Source organism: Kogia breviceps, chromosome 13, assembly GCF_026419965.1.
Source record: "Kogia breviceps isolate mKogBre1 chromosome 13, mKogBre1 haplotype 1, whole genome shotgun sequence".
In the NCBI taxonomy this organism is placed as follows: domain Eukaryota; kingdom Metazoa; phylum Chordata; class Mammalia; order Artiodactyla; family Physeteridae; genus Kogia; species Kogia breviceps.
This window is the reverse complement of record NC_081322.1, coordinates 4,589,172-4,605,788: the sequence shown is the minus strand read 5'-3', so window position 1 is coordinate 4,605,788 and position 16,617 is coordinate 4,589,172. Positions and strand designations below refer to the sequence as shown.

The 16,617-nt window shown below is 35.1% G+C and overlaps 1 protein-coding gene across 2 annotated transcripts in view; it reads right to left on the bottom strand.

The window, feature by feature from the left end:
• The window catches only part of PHIP (pleckstrin homology domain interacting protein), a 122,854-nt gene that overhangs the window by 80,545 nt on the left and 25,692 nt on the right, over window positions 1–16,617 (bottom strand). For both annotated transcript variants that reach the window (XM_059082987.2, XM_059082989.2), the window contains exon 7: window positions 7,178–7,338. In XM_059082987.2, coding sequence (XP_058938970.1) covers window positions 7,178–7,338 — 161 coding nt within the window. The remainder of the gene's footprint in view (window positions 1–7,177; window positions 7,339–16,617) is intronic.

Below are 16,617 nucleotides of genomic sequence, written 5' to 3'. Positions count from 1 at the left end.
AAAAAGTAGATCTGTAAACCTTTCCCTGCTAAAAGAGAAGCATCAATTGAAGAGACCAACCAAAGATTACTACTTTGACATAAAGATAAATCAGGTGATTTTTAATCTTATAGTGTCTTGGAGAATTTGGCAGTCCTTGGCAGAATCAACAAAGAGAATTCTCATTTCTCTCGCTACTGCTGCACAGCTTATGGGTCAGATTTCACCTCTTGATGTCATTAGAACAAACAGAATTAAATGTTAAAAACACCATGTATATGGTTATGCATACTATAATGTCATTTTCTTTTCAAGCTAAAAAGTAGCCTATTCAGGCAGCTAAAAATTGCTTTGTAATTTCGATTTAGTTCCATGTTTTTTTCAAGAGGCTATTGATTTTCTTTCTTACCAATCTATCAGACCCCTATTTCATTTCCCTTACAAATTACCCTAAACTTCAGTGTCAATCGTTTCAACACACGCCGAATTTTCTCACTCCCTTGTCCACCTAAACCACCAATGACTAATCTTGTTATCAATGTAATCATCACTTGCTCTTATCCTGCTCCCAGATGCCAAGTACCATTATGGAAAAGAAGACAAGGACACTAAATCTGCAACACTGCAAATTCATAACTCTTGTTTATTTGGAAGGCTAAGGCTAACCAGCCATCCTTTTTCCCCCATTCATCACTCTTTCCTTATTACCAGGTTTGATCACTCACCTCTAGAACCCAGTCCCAGTCCCTAACCAAGACTCTTATCAGATAAAATATTTCACTTTGAAAAGCAGAATCTGTTCATTGTAAATCTAATTATCTATCTTTCTAAATAGTCCAAATAAACTGCTCTTTATCTATTTATTCATTTTTCTATCCTCCATAAAGACCACGGTACATCAATTATCTCCCCTTATATCTGCGCTCCTAGTTCCTTACCCTTGACCCAGTTTTTCAAAAATTTACCTTCCTATAAATTACTGTACTCTAGCTCTCCTTTCCATTACTACCAAACTTACTGAATATAAAGTATCATCCCTACGCTACCTCTCATGTACTTTTAAAAAGTAATTTTGCATTTCAAACTTACAGAAGTTTCAAGAGCAGTACCAATGCCTTCCGTCACTCAGATTCATCAACTATTAACAATTCACTGCATCCGCTCCATCACCACCTCTTTCCTTTCTCTCCATATAACACACACACACACACACACACACACACCCGCCCATTAGTCTTTTTCTGCACCATTTAATAGTAAGCTGCAGACTGACGCCCTGCCACTTCTAAACATCCACTGTGCATTCCTCTAAAACAAAGACACACATCTACCTAAGTTGGGAAATCAATATTGATAAAACTGCCATCCAATCCACAGGCCCCATTCAAATTTTGTCAACTATCCTGATAATGTGCCCTTTTCCTTTCTGGCCTAGGATCCCATACAGCAACACGTTAAATTTTAGTTGTACTGTCACTTCAGTCTCTTCAATCTGGAGTATTTCCTGAGGCTTTCTCTGTGTTTCCTGTCCTCAGAAGTTTATAAAGAATACAGACCTTACATCTATAGGATGACCCTGAACCTCAGTCTGTCTAATGTTCATTAATGACCACACCCAGATCATACTGTCTTGGTAGGAATCCCACAGACAAGATGCTGTGTTTTCCTCAGTGTACCACTTCAGAGGATACACAATGTCAACCCATCCCACCACTAGTAAAGTTAATAACTTTGTCTTGTTAATGTTTCCCATGTTTCTCCCCTGGAAAGTTGCATTTTTTCCCCTTTTAATTAATTAACTTGGTATCTTGGGGGAACATATACAAGATTATGCTAAGATCTTCAAACCAGCATCTACCAGTCTTAGCCTCCGGCAATGACACACAAATGAATCAACCACAACTATGATAGTTGCCAAACCACCATTCTTTCTACAATTATCAGTTGGCATTCCACTGTAAATAGGAGTTTTCCCTTCTTTCTCACTTATTTATTTACTTATTTACATCAGTATAACTCACGGATGCCTACTTTAATCAGTGGTCATAAACAACTCAGTCAAGGTCCTATCCGTCCTCATGGAGCTTATTAGTAAGAAAATACAATGAAAGCTAATTTTTAAAAATAAGGGTTTTAGACAGTGACAGATATTATAAGAAAAACACAGTAAGGTAATGTGATAGACAATGATGGAGTATGAGGAAGGAAGGTAGTCAGGGAAAAGTCTCTAAGAAAGCAGTGTTTGAACTGAGCTGCTAAAAAAGGAATCAGCCATAGGAATATTTTGGAGAAGACAATTCCAGGCAAAGGGAGTAACTAGTACAAAGGCTCTAAGCCATAAATGGGCTTTGCGAGTTTGAAACACAGAAAAAGACCAGTGTAACTGAAGCACAGTAGAAGAAGGGAATTTGCCTTACAGACGTTTTTGTATATATCTTCCTTAACAGAAGTTTCTTACAAGAAAGGACATTATTCACTTCTGTATATCTAACTGACTGGTTCATTCATTCATCTTTTTGTTGTTTGCCTACTGTATGCACCAGATACTCTGTAAAGCACTGCAGACCTAAAAAGGTTTAAGAAAAAGGTTTTGTTGTTAGGAAGCTCACAACTTAATAGAGACAACCTCTAAACAAATTCACTGCAACACAGAAGCCAATACAATAAACGTATGTTCAGTGGTAATACGCCACATTCAGAAAATAGCCTATTTTTTTAATTGTCAAGTTTTGAAAGATTAATCTATACCATCTCTAATTCTTCAATTCCCAATCCTTCCTTTGTGCATTGCAACCTCACTTCTACCCCTAAAACTAAAATAAAACATTTTTTCTTAAGTTCATTAATAGCCTTGCCAAATCCAAAAGATGCCTTTCAGTTCTAATTTTACTTTAGGTTTTTCTACCTTTCGTGAAATACTAATCCTTTGGCTTTTAAGACACCACTTCTTTTTCTATTTTTCTCCCAGCCTCTTAGGCAGCTCTTTCTCAGTCTTAATTATTGACTCCTCTCCTCTTCTTTAGTTTGCTTTAAAGTTGAAGTTCCAGCTTTGTACATTACACATATGAGGTAAAAAAAATCAATTTCCATATTCAACGATTCCCCAGTTCAATCTTCTAGGCTAGATCTCTCTCCTAAGCTCCCACAACCTGTTGAGCATTTCTATCTGGCAATCTATATAAGTAACTCAAATTCAACATGTCCCAACCTTCACAAACTTCTCCACTGAAATCCTTACCACAGTAAGTGACACAACTTTCTAACCAGTCACACAAGTTAAAAAACATATCATTCCATACTATTCCCTCTCAATTCCTCCCTACATTCAAACGAACCTTTTAAATCCTAGAGATTCTATTTTTAATCTGTTAATTCCATCCCTACTTCCACTGTGAATCTTTCATGGATCACTGCTAGAACCTTTTCACCAATACTTCTGTATAAAGACTCAGTTTCAATCCATCCTCTACAATAATGCCAAAGGGATCGTTAAAAAGAGAAATTCTGCTCACTCTTCTGTCTAAATCCATCACTTTTGCTCCATGCCCTCAGGAAAGGCATCCCTTCATGTCACAGAAGAATCTTAATGATTTTGTCCTCCAACAACATCTCTAGCTCTTGCTTAGCAGTGGTCCATATTTATTCTTTGCCATGTCCAATAATATACGATTGCATGTTAACGTTCTCCCAATGACTGTAAATGCCTTTCCCTAACTCTGCAATACCTAGCTCAGTTGAGGTGTCACTTCTCTAGGAAGTTTCTCTTACCATCTCCTACCACACACTGAATTAGGTACCTCTCTCCTATAGTACACCTCAGCATCTTGAGCTGCTTCTAGCAAGTTTATCACATTGTATCAATATTGTGTGTTGACTCTCTGTGAACTCTCCAGTGACAGATATACTATGTCTGTCATTTCTATATACTAAGCTTTTAGAATAGTGTCCGCCTCCTAATAGACTGAAGTTCATTAAAGGAGTGCATTAACTCATAGTCTTTATTATAAATTACTGAATTTATACAAAGTTTATGCTCTTTTGCCTTAATTTGAAGAGGTACATTTTAGGTTTCTGAAAAAAGAGGAGAAATCTTTTTGTATGGTCCTCCACATATGGCTTACTACTCAGAGAATTCATTAACTCTACTTTTCTTTGGTAAATATTAATTGATGCAATGATTCTGAAATCAAGTTTTAAAAATTTAGAAAACTAAGAAAGAGAGAGAATTAGGGAGCAGTCTGAGTTGGTAATTATGCTACCTTCCTCCCTGGGTTCTTCTCATTATTCTACTGGGAAATGTCCATTACTAAAATATTCTAGTACAAAATACTGGAAAATTTTCCTAACACAGAATTTCACTTATCAATCATAATGATTTCAATCTTGTATAGCATTTATAAATAAGATTTTAGTTAGGTAAGAAAATAAAATGGAAACAATTCATTTAAATCCATCTATAAAATTAAAAACAGCAAGTGAAACTTAATAACTGCTTCCTGTATATCTTGTTCTACACTAAGTGCACGCATCATTTCATGCAATCCCACAAAAATCCTATGGGATTGGTACTACTATTATCTATTTCCCTTCTTTTTTTTTAACAGCTGACAACACTGTAGATTAAAAGGGTGAGGTAATCTTTGTAAGCTGCACTGCTAGGAAGTGGTAAAGCTGTGAGGTGAACTAAGAGCCCCCCAATGTCAAAGCTGATGCTCTTAACCACAGGACTGTACTGCCGCTAGCCGTGCCTACCCAGAAAGGACGCAAAAGTCCCTTGGAATGAATCCCTTGGAAAAAGCTTTCAAATATATCTAACACTAGAACTTAATAGTAAGTGTGCAACGTCTTCAGATACCAAATACACAAAAAGGAAATACTGAGCTGTCCATTACTGAATTGTTATTCCAATAAATAACAACAGCGTGTCACTCTCTCACAGGAATCTTTCATTGTTCAGTCATAATCTACTATCCTAAAGTCTTATCCTATCAGTTTTCAAGACCGGTTTTCAAAGCATTAGTTAGTGGCTAATGTGTTCCCAGTGGAATAAAATAACATGAATAGTAAACACATATGTACTCTAACTCGAGGTGATAATCATAAAAATACAAAGAAATTTTAAGTAACAGTGATCTCATATCTTTGCATTTCTTGTCACAAGGCCAACATTTTGGAATTTGTAACTGCAAATCACCAGTAAAAAATTACAAATGAGACTGTAAGTTTGGCACAATTAGCAAATTGTATCACATACACAAAACATCAACATTTTTAGACTCTTGATAAGACCATATAAGAGTGATAATTTTCTGCCTTTATTTACGTATCTTCAACTAAAGGAAAACAATCAGAAAATCGCTTCCCTCTTCACATGTCATTAAATGCTCTTAAAAGTAGGAATTAAATATCTAGAACAAGGGCTGCATTTTTTTTCTGTACAGGACCAGATAACAATTATCTTAGACTTTGCAGGCCATACAGTCTCTGTCATAACTACTCAACTCTGCTGTTGTGGTACAAAAGCAACCACTGAATGTGCCTGTGTTTGAATAAAATTTTATTTACAAAAAAAAGGTGGCAAGCTGGATTTGACCCACGGTCAGTAGTTTACTAACCCCTGGTTCAGAGGGCTCGCCCAACTCTATGCCTATTACTCTACTAAATTCATCAGCCAGCAACAATGTATTGTCTCACTGCATTTTTCCCTCAAAAAGTTGTAGGAGATTATGTGTCTAATTCAAATCAACACATACACAGTGCTTCATAAAGTACAACAATCAAATGCGTACCATCCCTCTCATTTTCAAAGAAAGAATTCCCACAAAGCACTTTACAGACATCAAAAATTAAATAAGAAGTTACATAGTTTTTATAATCTCAGTGCAACGGCATAACTTAATACTCACCAAAATGAAGTATAAACACAATGTAATGCGTCTTTCTCATTCTTTCAATTTATTATTTTTGAAAGAATTCTTTTAAACATTAGAGATGTTTTGAGAGCTAAATTTAAATGATAATATATTGAGCTCCAAAAGGCTGTAAGTAATTTTCCATCACCATCTGAGAGCAAATTACTGTTGCAGGTGTATCAAGGACTTCAGCCAATACAGGGATAACTATTCCCACTCTAAAAATAATAACCCATCAGAAAATTTTTAAAATTTCAGTTTTATTCTGCTTCATAGAGAACAGAAGAGATAAAAGAGAAGGTGAAAGGGAGAATACTAATGTAGGAAATAATCTGCAAACACCTGAAGTGGATTCTAGAACCGGGGAAAAGATATGTATGGAAATCCTTTCCCACACCCTGCTATTTAGCTGTTTTATAGAGGACTGGGTGAACGGGTAAAGGAGAGAAAGCAGACATAAATAAATCTCAGTTTACAAGCATATTTACTTAAAAGAGGAATCTATAATTGTTGTGACTATAAAATTCGCAGCTGCTCTCTTCGAAGACAGAGATAGGAATTTCCATGTTAACTTCCATTTCCCATTTAAAATTAGGAATCCTGTGAATGAGTGTATAGCTTCAGCAGAGTATTTAATATAAGTAGTATTTAATGGTAAGTACAACCATAATAGTGTAGTAAGTATTACCCTTAGTGGATATAATAGTTAAGGCACCTAAAAATAAATTGAAATATTTCCAAAAGCAATTTTCTCCCTTAAAGGTGAAAAGCTCTGTTTTCTCCATTCAACAAAAGAAACAGTAACAAACAAACCTAAGAGACTCTGAACACATGAGATACATTGAAGAATGAGGTGGTAAGGATAAAAGGTAAAAGAAGAAAATGTTACATATGCTCAGAATTTTTTCTATCACCGCTTTAAGGGAAATTTCTCAGACTCCCCTAATTTGCTTAACACACTTTGGGTGAAATGTCCTTGGTTCAGAATTAAAACTACTGTATGACATTTTTAAAAAGGTCACACTGCATTATTTCATATAATGCTGGGAATTACACTTATCCATGAGGACCATAATATAACTGTAACTGTGCTGCAACATGTCTTTCAAGAATGTTCCAAACTTGAAGTCCAACCTTAAGTAAAAACTTCTGTTACAGTAAGCTAATTTACCTGAATTTCTAGTTTTTCATTAGAAGAAAAAACAAAGGTTTTATTTCAAAGTTCAACTTTAAGCAATGTTTCTGCAATTCCATAAATAAATTAAGATATTTTAAAAACTACTTACAGTAAATATCCGTCTGCCAGTTCGATCAAAAGTTACACAGTACACAGACGACAAGTGTCCAAGAATTCTTTTATGCATTTTCATGTGCTGATACACTGCAGTAGGAACCAGCCGCTCAAGCCTGTATTTTCCATTCAGCTTCCTTGAAAACAAAGTATCCGCTACCAAGAAAAGGGGGGGGGAGATAAGTATAATTCAGAAATTAATTTTCTTAATCAACCTCTTTTATGAATTCACATATTTCAGTTTCTCATATGTTGGTAAAAATAAAGATGCTTTCTAAGGTATATAGCTCCTAGTTAAAAGTCTTCAAAATAGTCAATAAGAGCCCATGATTTCACCTGAAATAAGTCAGGCACTATTACCTTCACTTTACAAACTAGTAAATTCCGTTAAACGACCTGTCTGAAGTCACAAAGTAAGGCGTGCAGCTAGGATTAAAATTCAGACTTCTATACTCTCTGGCTGGTGCTCTTTAAAAACCAGAATCACTTTATATGACATTATTTCTTTCAAAGGCCCCCTATGAGATAGGTTTTCTTATAAAAGCAGTTAAAACTGGATCCAGTGATTTTTACTTTTCATCAACCAGCAATTCGTGAACACTCTAAATATGACACGCTGAATGATGTTTTTAAAAACTCTGCAACAAATGAAGATAGAGGAATAATCTGTTGCATTATTTTAAAAAAATAATTAAACTGGGGATCTTGCCAAAGACCTGCATAATGATTCCTTTTCTAGAACCCACAGCTCTCTTTTTTCACCTCACCCATTTCAACCACCTTTCAAGATATGACTGAAATTTATCTTCTGTCCCAAAGCCTAAGATGCTGACTCCAGCCCAAAATGTTCTTTTCCATCTAAATTACTACTGTACTTATTTTCTATATCAATAATTATAGACAAAGAAGGCACTCAATAAATACATGTTGACTGATCTGCAGGCACATTATTCACCTGTAGATTATCTTTAAATACAAGGCTTTTTTTCTGACTGTGACTGCCATCTACATTGGACAGAATAAACAGTTTCTCACTTAAATTTAGTCCCAAAGAAAATTAAATATATGTACAAAGTACTATTTAACCTAGGTTTAGAGCCTACAATTATGCCCTAAAGTTGATGAAATACGAATATCTCAGATGTATCATAAAGAATCTCAGTGCTTATTATTTTATTCACATACAATAAATGTCTGGCTTACACTACATTTGCAAGCAAAAAGGAAAATCTTGGGGACTGGTGAGGAGATACGTAGAAGAATACTTTGCAGGTTCTAAAGCAATAATAATTCAAGGAATAATTACATTATGCTTATATGCTTTACTACATCAATCATTTTATATTCTGATAGAGTACATCTCTTGCTGTTAGCATACAAGTCCTATGATACAATCTATTTCAACATCTGCGATATCCAAGACAAATGTTTAAAGTTAATTAGAATATTTAGGCTTAAACTAGTTATATAATAACAGTGATTCAATAAGTTTCTAATAAACCCTGATACATTTTTCCTTATGCATAGAAATGGACTGGTGAAAGACATCCTCCTGTGCTTTGGCTCCAAACTGATTTGGAGCAAAGATCACACAAAACCACAGGCATCAACTGTCCTGCCAAAGGAGAACTCAAATGATCTTATCCAAACACTAAGGATCAATGACATCTCACTTATTGTCTGTTTTATGAGAAAATAAGTGATGACATGTAACACAAATGTTGACAGTGCTGCATTACCAAGACGTAGTTTAATTCCCGCCATACAAAATTTACAAAATTCTCAAAATGTCTAATTTTAAAAAAATATTTAACACTGTTCAGGAATAAAAATGATTGTTGGAGATACCTACAAAATCAAAACCATTATTTTAATGATGATCAGGCACTTTTACATATGTCAGAATTTTTTTAGATGATTTGTTATAAAGACTATTTATAATTCAGAGTTGATAAAGCAAAAAATACTTCAAGAGAAAATGTTACTACTCTCTTAAACATAGTTTTTACTGAATCTTTACCTAAACTCGGATTAAATCTTTATTTTCATTTTAAGAATCGACTGAGAAAAAGAACATCCCTTTCGAAAAGTTACTTTACAGTTAACGTTTCAAGTAAAACTTCTCAGAAACAACATTAAGTGAAACACATTTATAGTTAAAACTATATTCCATGCTACCCGATGTTATATTTGGTTACTAATTAACTACTAGATATCTATACTATGACTGTATCCTAAGGGAAAAGGACTTAGCAGAGTCCTTGCTCTCAGCCAATTTACAAACTTGTACAACAGTACTAAAAGATATGACATATAGTATGTAGAGTACCAGGTTATAAGCTGGTGGTTCAAACTTGATACAGGGATTTAGAGAAGAAAATATGAGTATGGTTCAATAGTTGAAGTTCAACTGAGGAGACTGGATTTGAAGATGGCATGACCAGGTCAAATAGGTAGAGAATTTTTATAAAGCAAGAGGAGGATGTTGTAGGAGGACTCCCATTCAATGAACTCACATTTTCTTTTACTATACATTTGCATAACGTCTTATCTCCCCTACCAGATCTTAAGTACCTTAAGGGCAGAAATTCTGTCTTATTCTTATTTCCTACAACTGACTGTAGAGCCTTTTAAATAAAAAAGTATATAAATGAATCTCAGTTAATAATAAGAAACACAAGACGGTTCAATTAAATTTACAGTTTTATGGCAGAAAGGCAAATGGCAATCATTTACTTTCAAAAGAAACTCTTTATAGACTAATTGGATTTTTGAGTGAAAAGGAAATGTCTCTTGGATTATAGGAACTCCTTAAATTTTATTAAACTAGAACATCAATTTTTAAAACGAGCATGGTTAAACAGATATAAGAGGTCATAAAGGAATAAGTTCTTTATATGACATTATTATACTTTTAACCTTAAATCAGGTACATATATGACTTTGGTTTAAAAGTACATTTATTTTCGCAAGTATGGTGATGTGAAATATTGTTAAATTAAGCCTGCCAAAACAAATCTCTATCTTCTTCACTTGGCAAATTCTTTCTTACTCTCCAGGAGCAGTTTAAATGTCATCTCCTCTATTAAGGAATGAATCTTAATTTTAAACTTAAAAATTTTAATTTTAAAAGCGACCTAACCATTTGCCCTATAGTATCACTCCTGTGTTCAAAACTGCAATGTTCTTCACTTGATTCAGAATAAACACCGAATTCCTTATGCATCAGCCTACCAAGACCCTGCATAATCTTGTCTCCCATTACACCTCTCTCACCCCTTTACTTGGTCTGCTCCAACCATTCTAATCTCCCCCATTCTTCCAGCACATCAGGTATGCTCCTGACTTGGGGTCTTTGCGCCAGCTGTTCCCCCAGCCGGAAAACTCTTCCCACATATAGCTAACTCCTTGACCTCCTTCAAATCTTTCCTCAGATGTCTGTCACCTTCTCAATGAAGCGGAACCTGATCAGCCTCTTGAAAATTACAACCCACCCCCTACCACCACCCATTACTCCTGATCCCCCTCTGTGTAGCTTAGTATTTGCTCTTTTTCCATCACTTATCACCTTTTACTTGCTAATTATGTTCACTATTTCCTGCCTCTCCCCACTACAACATAATAAGCTCCACATGGGCAAGATTTTTTTTATCTGTTTTGTTCTTTGATTAGCCTAAAACCTGACAATGGTGGCTGGCACTTTGTTGATAATATGTATTGGTGGATTTAATAAATTAATTACACATCAATAAAACAATTTGGTTTAGGAAATAAAACAAAAATGGACTTCTTTATTGGACAGATTATAGATTCAAAGTATCTTGAAAGAGTTCTTCATTTCAACTGCCCTGCTAAATTTACTTAATTTGGAGGGAAAGGGATAGGTAAAAATATTTACTCAATGTCTTCTGAGGGAACAGACCAGTAAAGTGAAATAAAACTTCCAGAAATCACTGTTATCCATTTGAAGTATCACTCTCTGAAGAGAGAAAAGGAGCAAAATTGTGAACAGTGTCATTTGTAGCAAATCACTCAGAACAGTCTTTGAAACAAAGTCTATGTGCACAAGTCTATAGAACTAATTACTGAAGATAAACAAAAGGCCCAGGATTTCTTAAAGTTAGATGTAACTACTGTATATAACTAGATACATCTAGCCAGTAGGGTCTTAACTATTACTTCTGTGGATACATTCTAGGTAATAAAATAATAAAATTCCCCCACAAGCCATTTCTTCCTAGTTCACACCAAATTATCTTTCAAGAATTGATTTATTTCTTTAATCATAATACTAATGCATACTCAATGTAAAAAATAAGAACATAAAGTCTACATAACTCTACCACCTAAAGCAATCCCATAAAATTTTGCAGAGACTTCCCTCATAAACAGCATTTTAATAGCTATGCCATATTCCTTAATGAAATAAAAGCTAGGCTTTAAGCTTGACAGACTTGTATTTAAATTTGACACTGTGGAGATTTTAAGCAAGTTACTCTTTACTTCGACTTCTCAAGTTACACTTCCAGAAATATTTTCCACAAATATACTTGGTTTTCTTATTATGCTATTCTGTGACATCTCACGATTTCACACTTATATAGCCAATTCTATCAATATTTTTCTTTTCTTCTGTAACTTGTTCTAGTACTTTAATATGAAGGTTCTTCTATCAGCCAATGGTACAATAAATACCCATTTACATCTTTTACTTTTTTGTGGTTTAAATTTCTCACTTAACTACTTAATATATTTGGAGTTTTAGTATATGTTACTAGGTGAGTCTCTAAAGATTCCCCTAATCAACTATTTGTTCCAGTCTTTTCACTAACTAATCCTTCTCTATTCTATTAAATTATCTTATGTATATTTCTGTGCTAGGTTGCTGATGGCATGTCTATTTATATGCCAGTGCCAAAATTTTTAATTTATAATTAATGGCATTTTAGCTTTTATCTGGCTATTCTTCATGTGTCCTTTTAAAAAATCTTACTCCTAATTTATTATTATCTAATTTGAAGACTACTGAAAAGTTTTTAAAAAACCCTAATTTGTTGGAAATATAAGTTTAATTTCATTCACTTATAAACAACTGACATCTGTCTACCCAGGAACACAGTACTTTGGTCCTATAGCTGGGCCGAAGTTTTCAATGCAGATGATTTTAGAAAAAGATAAACATAAGCAGATTTACTTCAGTTTTCCTCACTATACAAATCTGTATCATTTGAACCAAGTTTCACTGGGGAAAAAATGGGCAGCTGCCAGAAAAGAGAATCTGCAATAACCTTAGTGACTACATTTTTGAGCATATTAGAAAAATATGTGACAAAATCTCTGCAAATTAGAAAGAACTAAAGCAGAAATACTATCAACTCCCTCCAAAAGGTTTCCTCCTTCTGACAGGTACTTTTATTTCTTCTATTTTTTAAAGTTGAAGTATACTTGTTATGCAATATTATATGTCACAGGTGTACAATATAGTGATTCACAATTTTTAAAGGCTATACTCCATTTAATAGTTATCATAAATATTGGTTATATTCCCTGTGTTGTACAATATATCCTATAACTTACCGTATGCATAAGCTTGTACCTCTTAATTCCTTACCCCTGCATTACCCCTCCCCCCTCCTACTCCCCACTAGTTTATTCTATCTGTGAGTCTTTTTTGTTGTTGTTATGTTCACTAGTTTGTTGAATTATTTTAGATTCCACACATAAGTGACATCATACAGTATCTGTCTTTCTCTGATTTACTTCACTTAGCACAACACCCTCCAAGACCATCCTGCTAAGTACTTTAAAAAACAGAGCAGGGCTTCCCTGGTGGCGCAGTGGTTGAGAGTCCGCCTGCCGATGCAGGGGACGCGGGTTCGTGGCCCTTGAGCCATGGCTGCTGAGCCTGCGCGTCCGGAGCCTGTGCTCCACAACGGGAGAGGCCACGACAGTGAGAGGCCCGCGTACCACACACACACAAAAAAAACAAAAACACGGAGGAATTCCCTGCCAGCCCAGTGATTAGGACTCCAATCTCTCACTGCTGAGGACCCAGGTTCAATCCTTGGTCGGGGAACTAAAATCCCACAAGCCGCATGGTGTGGCCAATCAATAAATAAACAAAAATTGACAAGGGCACATGGTGCAACTGCAATAAATTACCCAAGATCAAAATTAGCTATTGTTTAAAAAAGATGAATTGGGGAAAAAAAACTAAAATTACTATGAATTAACAAAAGTACACAAGTTAGAGTTTTTTGCTGTTGTTGTTTTAACTCTTATGAACAACATAACGTGCTATACAATATCCAGACCAGTGTAGGAAAGCTGTTCCCCCTTAACAATCAGAACTGGAGGGCCCAGGACTAGGGCCTACCACTTTAGCCAGCACATGAAAGCAGAGCCCTGCTGGCAGCATAATGCATGCAAGGAGAGGCATGTGGCTGTAGACGCCCAAACCTGGAGAATTAACGTTTGTGTTGTGGCAGTAGAAGAATCAAATGAGGAGGCAAAAAGAAGAAAAAATATGTAATTCAGAAGGTGCAACCTAGACCCTTTTCTGAGAACAGAAAAAAGGGTACTCAGATAGGAAACATCAGAGCATTTTACTAGAAGATTTTAAGTTTTTAAAAAAATTTATTATTAGATTCATTTTTGTACTATATTTTGCCCAATTTTATTCTCTGATTCTGGTTAAAGAAAACACCTGGAAAGCTCCCAGAGTTTCTGTAAATAAAATGCAAAAGTAGTTGTAACTTATAATTAATAACCATATAAACAGTTCCTAAATTAAAGTACAAAAGAGAGTGAGTGGATTCTGGATAATCAGTACCTAGATTTTATTTTAATCTCCACAATCTGTGTTAATAAAGGCTCTCCAAAGTTTGGAAACCTACAGAACTAAACTTAAGTGAACTACAAACATTTTCCTGTGCTTTGCTTTATTGCACTTTGCAGATACTGCTGTATTTTATTTCTGTTTACAAATTGAAGGTTTGTGGCAACCTTGCATTGAGCAAGCCTACTGGCACCATTTTTCCAAAGACATCGACGTTTTGTTTTAGACATAATGCTATTGCACAATTAATAGACTACATTACAGTGTAAACATAACTTTTTTTTTTTTTTTTTTTTTTTTTTTTTGCGGTACACGGGCCTCTCACTGCTGTGGCCTCTCCCGTTGCGGAGCACAGGCTCCGGACGCACAGGCTCAGCGGCCATGGCTCACGGGCTTAGTTGCTCCGCGGCATGTGGGATCTTCCCGGACCAGGGCACGAACCCGTGTCTCCTGCATCGGCAGGCGGATTCTCAACCACTGCGCCACCAGGGAAGCCCTAAACATAACTTTTATATGCATCGGGAAAACAAAAAATTTGCGTGACTTGCTTTATTGTGATATTCACTTTATCGCGGTAGTGTAGAACCCAACCCGTAATATCTCTGAGGTATGCCTGTACAAAAATAATGATAAACATGTAAGCAAGACCACGTGAAAACAAATTCCAAAATGATTTACCTCTTTAGACAATAATTAATTTTCCCAACAAACTAATGCTACATATAGCCATGATCAGGCACTCAGAGGGCAATTTCTATAGAAATAACCTTCCAAATTCACTATGAGTCCAAAAAGTTGTCTCTATATGGCATTGGTGATTTCCATTAAATAAAGTATTGTGTGGTATAAGGTATCTGTTAACACATGTAATTAGATAAAATTTTATTTTTTTTTAAAGAATCACAAAAATGTTGGCATGAAAAGGAGATGATGCAACCGTGCAGATCACAAAAAACAGCTATATAATTTTCTAAAAAAGAACTTATGCTAAAGCCAAGAATCACATATCTTGAGAAAATGCATATAAAGAAAGAGGAAAGTCACCAGGGACTGAAGCTAGAGAGAGAGGTTCTTACTGGGACTTCAAGAATCTGACAGAAAAAAAAGTCTTATCTGCTGTGCTTGTTGTGGGGAGAAAAAAAAGCTGTGGAAAACTATTATGATGTGTAGCAGATCTGGAAAATAATAGCCAATATTTACTGAGTACTTTACTACATGCCAGGCACTGTTCAAGGAACATTACATGTATTCTCATTTAATCCTCACACGTCTTTTAACACGGCTACTACTATTATCCCCTTACTGGGGATATTCCTTACCAATAATGGAACTGAAGGACAAAACGTAACTTTCCCAGAGGTGAAGCCCAGGTTTGAATTCAGGCTGTTTGATTCCAAAGAGTGCACTCCTACCATGCTGGCTAGGTAGACAGATATTAGAAAAAAAAGACTGAGAGGAAACATGCAGAAGTATTAATAACAGACAACCAGTGAGACTGGTTAATTTTTGAGCTGTTCTATTTTCCAAGTTTTCTCTATTGAGCATATATACATCCTGATTAATTTTTTATTAAATAAAGTATAGCTCAATCTACCTCGAGGAGGTCAAAAGAGCAATATGAAAAGTATGAACTGTCTAAGGAGATTAACTTAAATTCAAGACTGATAAAAATAGGTCCAGGGATAAAGATGCAAGGAATTTAAACTCATTTAATCATAAAAAAAGAAACCCTAAAGACTAAGTATGTTAAAGTATTTGAATGTATACTACACTACAGAGAATAACCATTGCCTACTTGACAATGGACTGAATGACATGCTACAAAGAATTCACATCTAGTCTGATTCTAAAGCCATAAAATACAAAGGGCCATCAATTTTGTTTATAAGTTTTGTTTCTAAAATCTTTCCCATTAAGTTTTTAAAGTAAAAGATGTCAAAGGTAGTTTAGATTCAATTTTATTTGGGAAGGAATCGTATAAGGAGGAACTTCTAACATTTAATTCTCTTTAGAGCCACAACTGAAAAGTTTGCCACAATAATTCTTCTGGGGTTACTAATATAGATTATAGTAGGAAATTACAACCACATATTCATAATTTGAGGGCCAGAGATAATCTGGGAAATAATTCAACATAGGTTGGTTTCTTTCTACAGCACCAACCGGTCTCTTTATCATACTACACCATATCATACTACCAGTAACTAGTAATGAAGCAACATATGAACAAGACAAATAAAATGCTGTAACAGTAACTATAATGAACAAAAGTCCTAACTGTGAAGTACAAGGGGTTGCAACATTGGAAGGAAAATCCTGTAATTAGCTTTTCTGTCCACAAAAAAAAAGGGGGGGAGGCAAAAGAGAATGCAAGAGTAAAGGGAAATAACTACCTGGGTGACATAACGCCCAAGAGAGCCTGTCTCCTTATTTTACAACGGTATCTAAAATAATTAGTATGCACAGTAGCTGCCCTCCAAATCTCTATATATTCAATTCAATGTTTAGCTGTAACTCCCATTTGAAAGACACCGTGTTTCTTAAGATTTAGCGGGTATCACAAATATAATGTCTGAAAAGGAGAACTCAAATACTAA